Here is a 19,259-nt window from a genome sequence, read left to right on the forward strand (position 1 = left end):
TACAAAATATGTCACCATCTGGAATGTATCTTACTTCTCCATCAACAGAACTAAAATAACTGTGAATGATTATTTTTATAACAGCAATGTTGACCTAAAGAATGAACTCTTTAATGCAAACCAGATGCCTTTTAAGACTTTAAAATAAAAGATTCTTCACAAATTAGCAATCTCTAACAAATAAGTGGAATCAAATGCTTTCACAAGGTTAAGGAATTTATTCTACACAGTCTGTAAGAGGTCTGTTAATCAGTATCCAACACTTTCCAAAATTCCCATCTTAGAACTTTAGAAGGCTCTGTATACTTAGGCAACTCACAGAAAACAAAGCTGTCTTTGCCTCACATCACTTAGTATTTCACATTTTCCTAAATAAAGTATCAACAGCATTTCATAAAAAGCTTTCCATTTCTTTCTTCTCTTAATTTATGTGGCACTTTTAAATAAAAGTCCTCTGTGTGGAATCTGAATACGTGTCTGCCATGTGCCAGGCACTGCGCTATGAACTAGGGATACAAAAAAAGGCAACAAATAGTACTTGATCTCAAGGAGCTCATAGTCTAATGATGGATAGCACATGCAAACAAATGTGTAAAAACGAGATATGCTTAAGAAAATATACACAATTAACACAGGGAAGGCACTAGAATTAAGAGAGATCAACAAAGGCTTTTTGGCAGAAGGTAAGAATCGATCTGGGACCTGAAGGGAGTTAAGGAAGCTAGGAGGTAAAGAATTCTAGGAATGAAAAACAGGCACCAGTATTCTAAGGAAATTCATATTGCTCACATTCTCCTCCACCCCGATAATGGATGCTGTACAACAGACATCAGTACATAAAACAATACATATACATATTCAAATTTTCCTACTGTCACAGGGGCGAGTATAGCTTAGAAAGGAAAGGTACTAGAAAACTGTCTAGACTACAACAAAAGAAAATAAATACTAATTGTTCTCTAGTGGATGTGTGCAAAATTAAGGAATACAACAAAACAGAGATTCTTTAGTGAGTCCCTACAAACATGTGGAGAAGCTACATACATCTAAGGTGAAGCCCCCACAGTATACAGGATTCCCTCTGATCTGTACTATCATCTAACACTCACAGGTTGGGTCTATGGAAAGAGGATGCTTTCTCAAGTTTTAGGGATAAGCCTGTGGGACCGTACTCTGTAGCTCATAAACCCCCAGCAGTGTGTTACCTATTAACAATCAGACAGTAGCATCAAATAGCTATTAAAAAAGGCATTTACACAACTGCATAGGAAGAACAGAAGTTATATCTTTCAAGGAATCTTATGTAATTTTAAAATATACATATGTTTTAAAATAAGCACTTTAAAACTAGTATCATGTTGGAGAACAGCCCTTACGGCATCTATCAAATCAAATGGCTTAAAAAATACTGTCAACAAAGTAATAATGGTATAATCTTGTATTCTCTGCAACTTTCAGTCAATTAAGACAGCAAATTATTGGTCTGCTGTAGAATTCTGATTACAAAAGCCAACTTATCAATTTTTCATGTTTTCACTAAAGATATTTCATACTTTTAGACCGTTGGCACTGAGCTTTTATAGAAATGAGAGGCTAGACATACAGATCAGCAGAGATGTTCTTGTGATTATCTTTGGCAGTCATATCATCCATGAATTTTTTTATAATCACTTTGTATGTTTCTCTTCAAACTATCTTGAGAATAGATCCATCAACATGCTCAAAATTTTCTCACCTCTTGCAGGGAGTTTTGTGCATATATCTGGGTTAGCCTCTCTTCCTGTCAGTTTCTTTTAGTGTCATTTCTACTACTTCACATAGACTATTGGGGATTTTGAGGTTAGAGTCCAAATGTGAAAACAGAATTTCTTATAGAAATGTTGAACAATCTATTCCATAGTAGCATAGGCTATACACTAAAACTGAGAGCAAGTATTAAAACCAGATATTATCACCTAGCTATCAAACTAAGGTGCATATAAAACAAATGATTAGACTACATTTTTTATTTGAACTGAATACTCAATTCAGTCAAACTGACTGAATGATATTTTTTCCACTGAAGTGAAAAAACTTATCCAGATTTTTTGGCATTATGTATTTAAGGTTTACTTTTAGTGATATCAAACCAAATGTTCCTAAATTTTTATAATAAACAGTAGTGTTATAATAACATTAGGTCAGATTTCTATACATCAAAATCCACATTTGGTCAAAAAATTAAATAGTGCTATAACCTCCAGCACTCACGACCATCCTATTAGTCTGCTTCATTATATGATAGTGACCATGGGTTATTCAAAATTATTCCAGCAGAAAAATAAGATCTTAAAAGGTACTATACCAACTCATTAAGTCTTCAGGAACGGATCTAATGAAGGCTGAGGATTAATCTAACTAAGTTCTGAGGTGCTCATCAACAAAACAGAGAAAGAATGATGAATTTTTCAGTCAGAGCAACCTTACGAGACTATGTATTATGCCAAGTTAATGTGTGTTAGTGAAAGAAATTAAACCATATCATTAAAATCAAGGATGAAGGCTAGTACCCTTTGTGGAGGCAGATAAAAGACCCCAAGAACACACAACCACACTCCAGGTTATTAGGGAAAATAGTGTGCTTAAAGGAAACAAAAATGATAGAATAAAAAGGATCTGAAGTATAGGAGAGGAGATGTCACCCTTCTTAGAAGGCGGAGGAATGGAAGAATCTTACATAGAGGAGAATGGTAAATAAAAGTTAAACAGAAGCTATTTTTCAGGTTCTTCTGGAAGAGTAGAGGTAGATGCTATGAGAAGTAAGATACTGCTTATCCTCCAATACACACACACACACACACACACTTCTATATATTTTTATATATACACAGATATATACACAGATACACACACTTATAGTAGAGGTAAAGAAGCTCAGGTGAGAGACCATAATGTAAGGGTCAGAGAAAGTATCAAAGAGTAGAAGTAGTTTGTGATGCCTTGCTCAGGGGTACTAAGGCAGCAATTTAACAACCTAACTTGATGATAATAGAAAGATCAGTTATATCACTGAAACATATATCCAAGACATAACAGAAAACTTCCCCCCCCCAACACACACCACACACACAAAGACAACTACCTACTTTGGCTGATTCTCATGAACACAAATGATACTAGAAGAAGAAAGTTAAAAAAATATTGCCAATGATTATGAAGTCTTGAGCAAGAAACTAAACACCAAAAGGGAACAGTTTAAGTTTTCCTCACTTTTGGCCAATGAAAGCAATAATAATAATTTGGAAGTAAGCAATTGGTTAAGAAGTGGTGTCCAAATGGAAATTAGACCTCTAGCTCATAGTTTAAAATATAAAGCTAAGACTGAGAGAGACCTGGTCAAAGATGAAGTACAACCAACAAAGGCTGCTAAGATAGAACTTACTTACAAGGTTACTGCTGGAGCTAGCCAAGCATGGCTCTGCTATTGCTGCTGGTGGTGGTGGTGGCAACCATATGATATCAGCTTGGATGGTTGTAGAATATGACAAAAAGGGCTGGCTAGTGTTGTTCCAAGTGGTTGGACAGACTCAGTAACATTAATATTACCAGCAGAGTGCCTGCTGAGCCAAGCCTGTTTGGCTTAGCTGTTTCACAGCATTATTTCTTATGTACCTGTTGAAAGCTAGCGTTAGCTATCGTCAGCATTAAAGTACTGCCTCTAAAATCCATTAGCTTTGTGAACCTGGGAGAGTAATATAACTCCTTAGCATTGCAGGCAGATTTCTAAGATGACCTACATAGGTAGCAGGGGGTTTCTTCATCAGGAGTTCAGGATACTAATGAAATCACAAGTCTAGCCAAAATTAAAATGCATTTGTTAAGGAAGAAAAGGAGCTAGATCAAGGCTTAAGATTTTGTTAATTATAACAATAGTATCAGTGAAGAGGTCAGGTGACTTGCCCAGGGTCAAATAGCTATAAAGTGTCTGAGGTAGGATTTGAACTTAGGTCTTCCTAACTACTGGTGCAGTGCTTTATTCACTGGGTCACCTGTCTCTAATTTTAATCAGTTCTTATTAACAAACATGTTTATATAATACATTTTTTATTTTGTTTTAATCCATCCACTTGAGTCACTGGGCTATCCCAATACATTTTACAACCAGTGTTAGTGGGAAAAGGAATTGTTTCACATGTAACAGTATCTTCCATTCTTTATACTCAGAAAACATTCATTTATTCTCAAGTGGTGCTATCTTATAGGATGTCTATCAACAATGGTTAGAAACTAGATTACAGGTACAATATAAAGGTCAACATTCCAAGGAGAGTTAAGAAGGAACCATATGCATAGCAACCAGGGTCAATATCGTAAAACAAAATAGCTGTCTTGAACTAACAGGGTGGAAGTTTGACATTTCAAATCTTAACAGCCATCTTTGGTGATCACCAAAGCTGAAACACAGACTGCAACTAAAGCCTTCTTAGTAGACTGGAAAATATACCTCCAGCACTGAGAATTCAATCCTGAACACATTATACCTAAAATATTAATAGATTCAAGAATACACCCTCATGGCCTAGGACAGGGATGGGGCCTTGAGGCCACATGTGGCCCTCTAGGTCCTCAAGTTCAGCTCTTTGACTGAATCCAAACTTCACAGAACAAATCCCCTTAATAAAAGGATTTGTTCTATAAAACTTGAACTCAGTTAAAAGGTCGCACCTTAGATCCTAGGTACTTTCATTTTGCACAAAACCTGTGAAAAATAAAACTGATAACCTCAAATGTTTATATTAAAAAAAAACAGTGTTCAGGTAACAAAGGAGAAACTAAAGATCTTAATATGAAAAGGCAAAATGAAGACACTGATAAGCCATGTGTCACACGGTTGAAGGAACTGGGCATGCTTAACCTAGAAAAAGAGAAGGTTTGGGAGAAGGGGGGCTGTGAGGGGGAACAGGATAGCTGTCTTCAAGTACTGAAAGATTGTCATTTGAAGTAGGTTTAAGCTGTTTGACTCCAGGGAGCAAGAATAAGAAGCAATGAGTGGAAGTGACAAACAGGCCCAATTCATTTAAGTTACCTTTCAGCTCTGACATCTACAGAGTGCCCCAAAAGACAAGAGTGCAGTTTTAAGCCTTATTAGTATTAAAACAGCACTCTGACTTTTGGGACCCCCTGAATATTCTGAAAGGCTGTCTGGTAAGAGAAAACAAAACAAAAGAAAAAAAATCTTCACTATTCAATAAAACAAGGCCATAATTCTGAAAGCCAATTCTACAACATCCTCTTTGAAAATGGGTTACCTAAACTGTAATGACCAAAGCTGGCCCTGAAAAAGACAAGAGAAAATATACCTCCCTCTTTTCTTTGCAGAGGTGGGTGACCACAGGCAAGGAATATTGCATATAATGTCAATCTGTTAATATATTTGTTAATTTAAACTACTTTTTTCTCCAATTTTATTAAACTACTTTTAACACATACACCCCCCTTTTATTTTATTGATATAAGGGATTGTTATCTGAGTAGGGAAGAGAGAGGAATATCTAGAAATGAAAGTGATGTATAAACAAAAAATATCAATAGTTTTTAAAAAGTTATTTTTGTAGGTACACAGCTTTTCTGTGTAGAGGTAATTGGTAACCTCTAGACCACAGAAGGAATCTAGCTAAATGGATAGTATTGCTCTGGCCATTACCAATGTACCCTAAAGAATATGTTTTGATGATTGGGGCAGCTAGGTGGCGCAGTGGGTAGAGCACCAGTTCGGGGTCAGGAGAACCCGAGTTCAAATCTGACCTCAGACACATACCACTCACTAGCTGTGTGACTCTGGGCAAGTCACTTAACCCCAAATGCCTCACCAAAATAAATAAATAAATAAATGAAGTGAAATAAAAATGTGTTTTGTTCAGTGAGATATGATTACAAAACAGAAATAACCACCACAAATGTGAGTGTGGGGAAAAAAAGATATTTATCTCAGCTAATATTCACCTAACCCTCTGATGCACTGGGCCCTGCTTTCTTTCTCAGTACTCTTATTTTTTTCCAAATCCATGCCTCTCTCTTCACTACTTTTCTCTCACATATAAGGAGGAGGCAAGAAATCAGCCTCCTCTTCCAGGTCTACCTCTCCCACTTATCTCTCCACACTTCTCACTGAGAAACTCCTCTGTTTGGCTTTTAAAGTCATTCACAACCTGGTCCTAAACACCCTTCCAATCTTAAATATCATTCTCCTTCCTGCCCTCGATGGTTTGGCCAAATAGGACTTGTGACTGTTCCATATATGTCATTCTATCCTATTTCCAGTCCCTTGCATTGGCTCTCTCTCTCTATGACATGTTCCTGCCTCAACTCCCTATCTTAGAATCCTTGTTTCCTCCAAAACTCTCTTCAAGATTCATGCCCTACATGAGATTTTCCTGATCCCCCTCAAATACTAGCATCTCTCCTGTAAAAAAGTTATCTTACATATATTCATTTATGAACATGTCTACCTACGCAAAACATAAGCTCCCTGAATTCAGAAACTGCCTTGTTTGTATTTGTTTCCCTCATGCCCATCATAGTGTCTAGCATATAGTAGGTGCATAAGAAATTCTTGAAAATTGAGTCTTTTTTGCCTCTTCACTCTTCATTTTATCCATAGCTTCCTTTTTAAAATTAGTCATAATATGATTTAGTTTTGTGTTATTATTTTATTTGTTGTATTTGATTAATACTTACCAAATATGCTGTATCTATAAGGGCAAAATGTACTACCTTCCTCCCTGTAGCAATATATTGGTAGAATTACTGCTTATAGAAAGTGTGTGCATCTGGTTCCATCTATCAAATGATATAGATGGCTACTAAAATAGATAAATCTAGTGTGTTATATGTATTTTTTGGAAAGGATAGAAGATAATACTCCTGAGATCACCTAGAATCTACCACAATGCCTGTTATTTCATGCTCATTGATCCTACAGATTACATACAGAAGTGAATTGAAATCTCTTGTGTATTCTTGTTATTAGAAGTATGTCTATGGTCAGAGACATTGGAATTCCCTTGTAAGCATGGAATACTTTTGAAAGCATCTAAGTTGACCAATGACTAAACTCTGGAAAGAGGAAGTAAAGACTACATATTTACAGAGTATAAGTGGCCCCAATATATTTTGTCACCTAAATAAGTACCAGAATAGTTCTGTGATTTTTTTGTTTGTTTCTTATTAAGAAATAGATTGGAGACGATGCCGTGGTGGAGATGGCCGAGTAGGACATCACGGGGCTGTGTCAGGACATGTTCTCCAAAATGGCCACGTACCTAACCGGCGAGCTGACAGCCACCATGAAGACTATAAGCTTCTGGAAAATATGAACAAACTGACTAGCTTGAAGTATCTAGAAATGAAAGGTATTGCAGTAAACATAAGTAGAAACCTAAAGGACTTAAACCAGAAATCTGCAGCACTTCAGCCTCATCTGGATCAGATCACTTTAACTGAGGAGCAAGTAGCAGCTCTTGACCAGGCGCTTACAAGTTGGATGCATATTCAAAGAAACTAGAAGCAAAGTACAAGAAGTTAGAGAGGCGATGAAAACATTCATTAGCACGAAGACTTTACAAGAATGTTTCCTAAGAGCTGAAATAAGTGGGATGGAACTTATCGCTATATTTCAGTTTCTAAAAGGAAGCGGTGCTGCTGATCCAAGGAGAATCCCAGCCCTCATCTCTGGTTGGATGTGTGACTCTGACCACCCCCTGATGTTTCCTAAACCTGTAGCCCCTGGAACCTCATCTTATCGTGTGCTTCATTGTGTGCCCTGGACCAAGGCTCAGAAATCAGGATCAACCCCGTTGGGAGCAGACACAAAGGAGAGGCTCTCATCTCCCTGCCTCCTCCCTTCTTCCCTCTCCCCTAGGCCTCCCCCTCACCCCATTCATAACCTGTTCATCAACTTAAATAATAAATGCCGACTTATGACCCTCAAAAAAAAAAGAAAGAAATAGTTTGAAGTGCAAATTAAGCACAGTATCTAGTTTTGTATGCTGGAAATACATATTCTTACTTCAAGGACACCATCTGAAGTCATTCTACATATGCTGACCAACATTTGGCAAACACTTTAAGGGACAGAAAAATACAAACAGATGGAGTGATAGAGTCAAAATTACTTACCTTATGCCCCAGAACTAGCTAAATTCTGGAGAGACAATGATATGCAAGGAAGTTACATTAAAAGAACAGAGCACAGAGCTACTCCATGGCAACTCCCTTAAAATGTTGTAGTGCGTAGTAAGTCTGTTCCTGAGATCCAAGATGAACATAATTTCTCTCAGATTTCTTGGGAACCATACAGAACACTGAGCAAAAATAAAAATCTTTCTTCTTGGGGCAAGCAGGTCTCATAACACATCCTATTAGCTGGGAATGGTCCATTGTCAGAGTTAATAGAGTTTCCCAGGAAGTATTAGAGCCCTCCCAAAGTTTATAAAGCTCTCAAGAAGCCGGTTTATCAGTGCACAAGACGAGCAAAATAAGAAATTATGCATCTCTCCCATAGCATCAAATAAAATAATATTTGTATAGTGCTTCATATCCCACCTGGCACATAGTAGGTGTTCATTAATACTTATTCCCTTTACCCTTCTCTTCCCTATCTGAAACACAAATCTAAGCTTTCTGGAAGGAGGAAGAGGAGTTATTTTTGTTTTTATAATTGAAAGAAGACTGAGGAACAAGAGTTATGTACAAAATGCTTCCATCTCCCCTAGGGTCTTCATTATTGAGACAATGTTGATAGGTCCTTTGTTCCTGCTGGGCACCATGGGAATAGATAAAAACAACATTAAAGTAATTTGTATTTAGGGCATATAAGTCCCTAGGATGAAGAAAGGTAAAATCAAGTAAAAATCCTTGGCCAATGTACTTAAGAAAAATTAATTGCCCTGACCTAAAGAACAGAGAAGGCACAGGAGGAAAAAACAGAGAAGATCAGGAGTGAGAAGACCCAGGTTCTTGTTACTACTACCACTATACACTATCACCACGTCTGTGACCTTAATGGGGCAGTCACTTTCACTCTGTGGAACTCAGTTTTCTCCTCTATAAAATGAAGAAATTAGACTGGATTGTTTCTAAGGTCCTTTACAGCTCTGAAATATTTTTTCTATGTATTTGTAGACTCTTAGGGCTGAAAGAATCTTTAGAGATAGAACTTAACACCCTAACTTTAAAGGAAGATTTCATATTCTTTTAGGAACTTAATTATTTTCTCCTCCTAATGCAAGTCTAGAGGCCCAGAAAATAGTATCCAGTAAATGAAGCAGAAATAGAATAACTGAGAGGGAGGTATAATACACTGCCAGAAACACTAAGGTCATAAAACAACTCTTCCAATACAAATTTCAATTCTGCATTCTCCATGAATACAGATGTAACATCTGATCTCCAAAATATGCATTTTCAACATGTATTCTCTTAAGAAATCAAGTCTCATTCTGTCCAAATACAACAATTTTTATAAAAAAATGAGACTACAATATAGGTTAGCAGACACATGTTAAAAAGTAAGTCAAATGGACAAACTTTTGCCAAATTCTGAATTAGCTTCAAAGGTTCATATACATGCCAGTTTATATACCAAACATTTTTAAGCTCTAGCAAATAACAAGATTAAACACAGTAAACAATGCTTTAAGTCATCTCACAAAATAGCCAACTATTTTAAAAATTCTATCAACAACAGCACTTCCCCCCCCCCATAATCTACCTGTCTTCTGCTTTGTGGTTCAATTTCTACTTAAATTCTTGGAGGTATAATAACTTCATTTTCTTATTCATGCCAGTAATTCAGACTGAAAACTGAAGAAATTAAATTTTATGGTGCTATGAAACTTACAAAACGAGAAGAGTTGTCATTTTTCACAGTTTTTGCATTTCCAAATGATTCAAGGATTGGGTTTGCTTGTAAAAGCTGCCTTTCAAGTTCTCCCTAAAACACATCACACACAAACAAAAAAGAAACACAGAAGTATTTATGTTAAACTAAAGTCTTCTATTAACCCTCACATTTGATTGCCTCTTTTTCTCAGTTCTTTTGTATCAATTGCACCTTTTAAATGGGTCTTCTCAATCCTGGATGTTTTGATAGGACTTCACTAAAAATGAAATAAATTAGCATATATACATAATGATATCCAACTAATGTTGTTAAAGAAAGACATGGATTTAAGTATAAGAAAAATAAATTAGGTACAGATTTGTGGGAAAATGCAAGAAACAGATTTTCCAAAAATAAAATGTTATGTAACAATATCTGATTTTTTTTTTTAAGCCAAAGCTCATTATTAAAAATGCTACCATCTTACATGAGAGGAAAAGTAACTTACACATAGACGATAACAACAGATATGCACAAAATACTCTGGTATAGGTTGGCTAAATATCATTATCCTCATTTAACAGATAGGAAAACCAAAGGAACAAAAAGATACTAACATTATTTCTTATTCAAACTGAATTCAGAAAACTGAGTTTCTCTTGATTGTATCCAAAAAGACGCATGTGAACTTGAATGCAAGTCTTAAAAAACTATAAATTAAAGTACATTAATCCATACTTTATCCATGAGTCCGAAAAGGAACAGTATCATGGGAAAAAAGTGTGCCAATTCTTTCTTTGAAGAAGTTATACTTCTAGACTGGAACTAAAAAACTGGAATCTGTGAACAAAACTGGACAGCTTTTTCAAAAGACACATCACTGCAGTTAAAAATCAACAGAATCTTGACCCTAAAAATTAAATCAGCTTATAGAAGTGCGTCTAAAGTGAAAATAAATAAATAAATAAATAAATAAAAGAACCAAAAGATTTGAAAATTAGAACCCAGCTGCCATGCAAATTTACTATCTCACCATTCACTTCACACATCAGTGTACTTAAACAAGAGATAATTATGGTCACACAGCAAGTCATTGGCAAATTGATCTGTGTCACAGCTACTCACGGCCCTTTGTTTCCTCATCTATAAAACAAAGGAAATAGGTTGAGGAAACTCTCAATGACTACATCTAAAATTCTTTTAACATTACTCCATATACGCTATAAGTATTAATGAAGATTTAGTGTCAAAAGTCAATGTTTTGACCAATACTTTGAGAGGCCAGGTGAAATTGAACGATGAGACAGATATGGGTGCCTCAGGCCATCCCCATCTCTAGGCAAAAAGCTAAAATAGTTGTTTACACAAAAAGATGCTAGATTGTATATTAATATCCATGTTATGAGTTCCAAGGCAGTTATCTGGATTACCCAGATACTCATATATTTTACTTGTAATCAAATTCAATGAGGAAATAAAGAGCTGCACCGACCCCTACTTAAAAGACAACCAAATCCCAGCTGATGGTCTATCTGTTTTGTTGCTTTTATATAGATATTAATTTAATTATACAGTAATAAATCATTTACCTAGCAATGGATAAGGTAATCCCACATCAATAAATTTTTCAGATAAATGAACTTTATCAAATTCAAACTTCAAAATTTCCGTCATTTTAAATTAAAGAGTACTTATTAAACTCTTAAGGTATGCCAGGAACTGTCCTCAGCACCAGATGGAGACAGAGACACAGACACAGATACACACACACATTTTAAAGGCAAAATATAATCTCTAAGCATTGCTTATGTTCTAACTGGAAGACACCAAATCTAAATAAATTGGTACATATAAGATACATACAGAGTAGACAGAAGACAGTTGCAGAGCAGAAGGCACAGCTAGGTCTTCTGCAAGCGGTTATGTTTGAGCCAGGGATTCTAAAATGTGGAGGTTAGGAGGAAAAGCATTCCAAGTACTGTACAGGGGATAGTCAGTGCAAAGGCCTAGAAATGGGAGATACGGTATCATATGTGAGGAAAAGCAAATAGCCCAGTATGTCTGGACCATAGACTATGTGGAAGGGAATAATATATAATGACAAGAAAGACAGGAAGGGTTTTAAATGACAAACACTTAACATCCGAAGTAACAGGGAACAGAGAAACAACAGAGGAAAGAAGAGAAGGAAGAAGGGAGGAAGAAAGGAAAAGAGGGAAAGAAAGCACTTATACAGTGCCTACTATATGCTAGGGACTGCGTTACATGTTTTTTACAAATACTGATCCTCATAACAACCTTGCAAGGTAGGTACTATTATTATCCCCACTTCAGAGTTGAGGTAAACAGGTTAAGTGACTTGTTCAGGGTAATACAGCTAGGAGGTTTCTCAGGCTGGATTTGAACTTAGGCCTTCCTGACTTCAGGCTCAGTGTTGTCCACTGCACCACCTAACTGCCATAGATGGGAATAACATGGTCAGAACTGCCATTTAGGAAGCAATCTCCCAAATTTATACTTTGGTCTTATCAGATTCTTCACTCTCCTTCACTCTATATAGACACAGACACAAATACTCAGACACACACACAAGATGATGACACTTGATCTCCCACCTCTGTGCCTTTGCACTGGCCCCAAGCCTAGAATGTACTCCCTTTTCACTCACGTTACTGAATTCCTTTCTGCTGTTAAAGACACAGTTCAAGCATGACCTTCCCTTTCCTCGTCCTCTCAAATGTTGATGTCTTCCTTAAACTATCATATTAAAGAAATTTTTATTTGGATTTATTCTCTGTGTAATTATTCTGTATATGTTTAAAAGTATCCTTATACACATAAAGTGAATGAAGCACCTAGCATAGAGCTTGGTATATAATAGGTGCTTAAATTAATACTTTGTTGATGGTTCTAAATCCTTAACTACCATCATTTCAACAACTTGATTTTAACTGGAAATGGTCTCTGAAGATAATATATATTACTCAGGTAGTAGTATGCTGACTCCTATTTTGACTAGTCCAAGACATAACCAAAGAGCAGGATCTTCTCAAGCTGAGTTTTTTCATCACTTCTCTTCTGCTCAATAAGCCAAGATGATGTAGACACGCAATCAGGAAGACCTGGTCCACCTCAGACACCTACACTTGTATGAACCTGAGCAAGTCATTTAATCTGAGCCTCAGAATCCTCATCTGTAAAATATGGGAGCTGGATAGTATCTAAAAGTCCCTCAATAATCTCTAAAGTTATTTTCCACTTCAAATTTGTAATTGTAGGATCTAATGATGAGTTCTTTTATTTAAGCCTACAGATTCCAAATTTTTACTATTGAATTACTTAAGAGTAAACTAGATTTCACAGAGTGGGCTTCATCTTAAATGATAACAAATATCACTTTAGGTCTCTAGCAACAAGAATGGATACATGTATTGCTCTCTAAATCCCATTTGGGGGGAAGGAGGCTCCTAGTACCAAAGAACTTGAATATGTGGAAGAGGTAAGGGAGTGGGACATATGGAGAGAAAGACTTATCTTTTTTTAGGGTCAAGTCTCAGAGACCATTTCAGTAAGGCAAGTAAGTGTTAAGGGAAGGGGAAGGAAGAAAAGGTAATACTAATTTTCAGAGGTAGATAAGGAAGCTAGAGTTCTTGTATAAGTCTTCCAATGTAACTCCAAGTAGAGAAGTTCACCTTTCTAATGCCCTTTCTCTGGAAAAAGGATTCAGGAGACAAAAATCTAGCGATTTCTAAAAAAAAAATTTTAGCAGCTAACAGTAGCAAAAACCTTAACTCAAAGAAATGTCATAGTGACAGAACCTCCAATGCAATTTTATGTCCCTATTGAGGTTATTGTATCATCTGCTCAACAGCAAGGTAGGACTCTCTTTCACCCCATCCTCTCTCTGCTGAATTAAGACTATATCTCACAAGAGATATTTCTGTTATGGGTGAAATCAAATAGCTCATGATTTGAGTTAATACCATGAATGAAGCAGAGAAATTATAAAGTCCAAGCCTGGCCCCAAAGAAGAAATGTGAGAAGATATTTCCTCCCTCTCCTTTTTAGAAGTGGAAGCCAAGGGTGTGTAACATGGCATATAAATTCAGACTTTTTAGATATGTTGATTGGTTTTAATGAACTTTTTAAAAATCCTGTTTTTAAAAGCTCTATTATAAGGGGCAGCTCTCTGGGAGAGCAGAAAGAGAAGAATATACTGAGAAATGTGAGTAATATAAATACCAAAAATATCAATTAAAACCTATTTCCCAAAAATGGAAGGACCATAACCTTCCCCACCCCCAGCACCTCTCACAAAGGAATGAACGAAATGAACCACTTAAAGGCATCCTGAAACTACTACTACTGCTAATTTCAATTATATCCACACTAAGTAATTTCCTAAACTCAGACTTGTTAGTGAAACAAGTAATTTCTTAACCATTATGGCTGAGGGAAAAGAAGCAAGAGTTGGCAGAGCAGAGGTGCTAGTCGTTTCTTATCAAATCTGATTAGACATTAGTCAATCCAACTATGGATTTTGGTGTTTTTACTTCCCTACGAAACAAAGATACAGGTTAGCCACAATTCACTTACTGAAAAATCTATCACTTGGCAAAAGACCTGTTGGACCTAACTTATGATCTATGGATACTTTATTGAGCAATATGCAAAAAAGGGGGGTGGGGCTTAAATTTGGGGAAATTATAATTTTCTATCAGTAAGGGAAACAAACTTTATTCTAAAAGGAGGAAAAATTATCAACCTGAAAGTTTAAATATGATGTGCATTCTGCCATATTCTTGCCTTTGAATCAGAACTCAAGTTTTGTATGGACCAGGTTGAAAGCTGGTGAAAATAGACTTGCTCTAATTGCTATTCAAGCATGAAAAGCCTATAAAATACACAAAATCTTAGCTTAAAAGAAATCACATTTAGTAATTGATCAAAAAATTACTGTTATGGCTTGGTTGCTCTGCTGGCTAAAACAATGTCCAGACACAAAGACCAGCAGAGTTCTTAGGTCACTGTGAATGGAAAATACAAGCAAAATTGTACTTTCAGTGAGATAACTGTATGATGAAACTAATTAAAATTTGTTTAACAGAGACAATTTGTGTCCCATATTTAAAACCAATGGTTTCAAATATCTATATGTAAATGCCCAAAGTTCAAGTAATCAATAAGAGGAACCAGAAGTTCTAGTGTAAGGAGGCAAATATGAATTTACAGGTATCACTGAGGGTTGATGGTAAAGAAACTTAAGATTATATTATGTGAAGATTAACTGAAAGAACTGGATATATTTAACTTGTAAAAGAGAAGGCTCAGCAGGAACATGGTGACTGTCTTTAAGTACATGAAGGGCTGGCATGCAGAAGAGAACATAGACTTGTTCTGTCTGGCCCTAAAAGGCAAAACTAGGAGCAAGCGGTAGAGATTGGAAAGAGGCAAATTTCGGTTTAATGTCAGGAAAAACTTCCCAACTAATAGAGCTATCACAAAGTGGAGTGGTAGGTTGCAAGGTGGTGGGTTCCCTTTCTTTGGAGGTCTTCAAGCAAAACTTCAACAACCACTTGTTGGGTATGGTATAATAGGGATTCCTTTCATATACAGTTCGAACTGGATGACTACTGAGGTTTCTTCTCTTCCAACCTCTTAAATTCTAGAATTCTGTGACTTGATTTGATATGTCTATTTCCTTTTCTTTAAAAAAGGAAGAATATTTGTATTTAAAAATAGAGAAGACAAATGAGGACAAGGAATCATGGATTATTCAAAGTCTTTACTAATTCACCACAGCTTTACCACTTGGTTATACAATCTAGACTGCCAACTAATGGTTAAATCCTAGGACACTAGGTGCAAGGTCCTCCTGGCCTTGGGAGGAAATGACTAGCAGGTTCATAGTGCTTAGTAACATCAAACTACTGAAAACTATAGTCAATATTAATAAAGCACAACCTATAAAAAATAAACACAGCCTCAACCCTTACTGTATTTAGCATAGATGAAGCAGACTTCTTTTTTATATGACTTTTAAAATAAGAATTTAGAAAAATCATCACTGGAGCATATCATATGAGGTCTAGGCTATGAGCCATACCTCTATAATACAGATAGTTTTGTAAACATCTGATTAATGCAATGTCATATAGAATGATAATGACTTGAAAGCATGAACAAAAGAAGCTTTTACTGTCTTTGAAAAAATGCACATACCAATGACTTAATTCAATGTCCAGGTATAGATATACCACTCATATACAATAGAGAACCATTCTGAAGTTTAAAATGACACTTAAGTGTTAAACTGATATATTTTATGCCACATATTAAATAATTTAAGGATTTGACAATATAGTCTAAATCTGAATGTTTTAATGATTAGAATGAATATTTACCATTCCAATTTATACTCTGGTGAGAGAATGTAGTATTTGGAACTGTGGTGTAACACTGTCTAATCAAAATAGCCAAGTTAGTGATTAGATCTCCCATTTTGCAGTTCCAGCTATCAAAGTAAGAAATATGGGCCATGATCTTTTATATAGGTACAATATAGTCCTTCAAGGATTAATTCATTCAGAGGAAGGTCTAGAGCAGTGATGTCGAACTACAGTCTTCACACTGGATCACAGTCAACAACAAACCACAAATTAACATTATCTATATTGCACTGTATTTTTAATTTATTTTGTTAAACATTTCCCAATTACATTTTAATCTAGTTTGTACCACAGGAGTTTTGTCACACTGTGAGTTTGATACCTCTGGTCTAGAGCATATCCCCAACTAAGTAGAAAGGTGAAGCCCTAACACCTGTGTCAAATTCCTTTATATTTACAAATTGTCTTTATAACTCTGCCTCACATTTGTTTTATATCATAGCTTAGTTTACATTGTAGAAGACAAACCCATAAGATTTTCTCAGCAATAGGAAAAAGACTACAGTGTGGAATATACATCTGGCCCACATGTGTACCTTCCACATGAGGGAAAATTCATCTTTTTTATTTCAGTGGAGAAGGGAAATAGGTAACTTTCTCCTGTACATGTTCCTCCTGCAGCCTGTGAAGCTAAAAGGAAGGAATCAGTCTCATTAAGTATTGAGCACAGTTTTCAGGACTATACTCTCCTGAACTTGTCCTTAAGAAAGAAAATTCTAACTTTGTATGTTGAATAAAATGAAGCCCTTAAACACAGACATACATAGCAATGATGTGACTTTTCAGAGATTAGAAACATCTGCTATCCCAAGTGCAAGAACTTTTGACATCACAGCATGTAACTCAAAACATGATATAGAACACAAAAGCCTATATTAAATTATAATTAACAGCTAATGAAATAACTCCATGCAGTATTGGAGGGATACATTTGGAACAAAAACCTTGTTACATGAACACGCGTAATAAATTATGTGGTATAATTTATAATTTATTAAAGTCAATGTTACAGAATAAAAACAAAAATTGACAAAATTAAAATAAATGCAATTTGTTCTCTCATCTCTAACAGAAGAAAACAACTGAAAGAGAACTATTTTGATTATTGTTCTAACAACTGATTGATTGACAGTATAAATATAATTTGTTTCCATTATAACACACAAGAAGCCAAAGAGAATAGTCGCATTAACTCATAACTAAGAAGCATAAAGAAAAGCACTTGCCTGATGTTTCACTGGCTTAGGCGATTCAGGCTGGTTACAAACAAATAAATGCAAATGTTAGCAAGTTTGGGCTTTCCCTTGCAGCAAACTATTTCCCATATCATTCAGGTCAACATGCAATTCAGTGTGATAAAAGCTTGTTCAGCATGCCATCAAGCTCCATTAATTGGTATTTCTGAATCTTTATATTACAAGGAGAACTGAAGAGTTCTACTCATTTCCTCAATCCAATGAACAGATTTAACTTATTCACACCCTCACCCCAAACATCTAACACACCCAAATATATTCTTATTCTCTCCTCTTACCCAAATTTAAGGAAACATGACTTTTTTCCCTCTCCATTAAACCTCATTCCCATAATCTCCCAAAGAAGTCTTAGAGGTTCAAGAACAGCACGATGCTCTGAAGACCAAGCAGGTGAAAAAGTTTAAGGATCCTACTGGCTGAAAGTAAAAATCAATATGCTTAAACAGCATTCAAATATCTTCAATTCAGCTTACTAACTACTTAGAGATTCCACAAGAGGGAAAATTCTCCTTGATGCAGCCACTATTGAGTAGCTCAGATCTTACAAAACTCCTCCCACCTCTTTTTGTGGTAGAACAGCTGATTAAGAGAATGAAGTGGATATTGTGCAAGTCAAATGCAGATTTTTCTTCTCAATTTTCATTTCTTAACAAAAATTTTTTAAAAATAAATGATTTTTTTAAAAGCTTACCGGAATGTTATGATCCTTTCTTCCTTTATGGGAAGAAGCAACATGAGCAAGATACTGAATAACTTTCTTGGTATTTTCTGTCTTCCCGGCACCAGATTCACCCCTGAAAGAATAAGTTACTTGATTTCATCTTCATTCTTTAAAGCAAATACAGCATGCCCAGTCCAAAAGTTGATCGTTGAGAGGTGGAGATAAATAAAATGCCTCAAGGTCATCAATTGTAACAAAGAGAGGGAAAAGTTTTTTCCAGAGGAAAACCAAAATCCCACATACTCTACATTTGCCCTGCTTACAAACTTCTCCTCCTCTTTCCCCTCCTCCCCCCTTCAATACAGAAAAGAAAGAGCTCTCTTTCTTAGGTTTTTCATATAACATTTTTCTCTATGCTAACAAATCCATTTCCACTGAAATTGCTCCTAATTGGTCCTGGGGATCCAACAAGCCAGGTCTTTCTCTTTTCTACAAGATGGTTCTTTAAAGATTTGAAGGTGGCTACATCCCTTCTAAATTTTCTCTCTACTAGGCTATCAACAACATCCAGTTTCCCCAACTAATTCTTACATGTTCTTCAGGCCTTTCACTGATCTAGACACTATATGTGTGTGTGTCTCTCTCTCTGTCTCTCACATACCAACACACACAATATATTGGTATCATCTTTCTCATTCTGGACATCATGCCTAAGGCCAAGATCTCATTAGATTTTTAATTACCATGACACAATATTAACTCATATTAACCTTACAATCCATTAAATTTCTTTGCTAGCTCCTCATCAATTCTGTACTCACACAGCTAATTTTCAAAATTAGAGCAAGGAACTTCACATTTAAGGGTATTACATTTTATCTTATTAAATTTGTTCCACTGGTCCAGACAATCAAGATCTTTTTGAATACTTTCAGTGTCTGCTGTACCTCCTGGTGTATTTTTGTGATTTATTATGCCTTTTCTATTAAAAAAAATCATTTTTATTAAAATATTTTAAAACCATCTATAAA

At 35.8% G+C, this 19,259-nt stretch overlaps 1 protein-coding gene and 1 pseudogene across 1 annotated transcript in view; one reads left to right on the top strand and one right to left on the bottom strand.

Annotated features, from left to right (window-relative positions):
- Window positions 1–19,259, bottom strand: part of MYH10 (myosin heavy chain 10) — a 182,921-nt gene that overhangs the window by 120,158 nt on the left and 43,504 nt on the right. Inside the window, 3 exon segments of the mRNA XM_020966465.2 lie at window positions 9,881–9,973; window positions 17,538–17,567; window positions 18,259–18,361. Of these exon segments, the coding sequence (XP_020822124.1) occupies window positions 9,881–9,973; window positions 17,538–17,567; window positions 18,259–18,361 (226 nt within the window).
- LOC144457667 (uncharacterized) lies at window positions 7,290–7,902 on the top strand (annotated as a pseudogene).

The sequence above is a fragment of the Phascolarctos cinereus genome, unplaced genomic scaffold, assembly GCF_003287225.1.
Source record: "Phascolarctos cinereus isolate Bilbo 61053 unplaced genomic scaffold, phaCin_HiC Scaffold_5;HRSCAF=322, whole genome shotgun sequence".
In the NCBI taxonomy this organism is placed as follows: Eukaryota; Metazoa; Chordata; class Mammalia; order Diprotodontia; family Phascolarctidae; genus Phascolarctos; species Phascolarctos cinereus.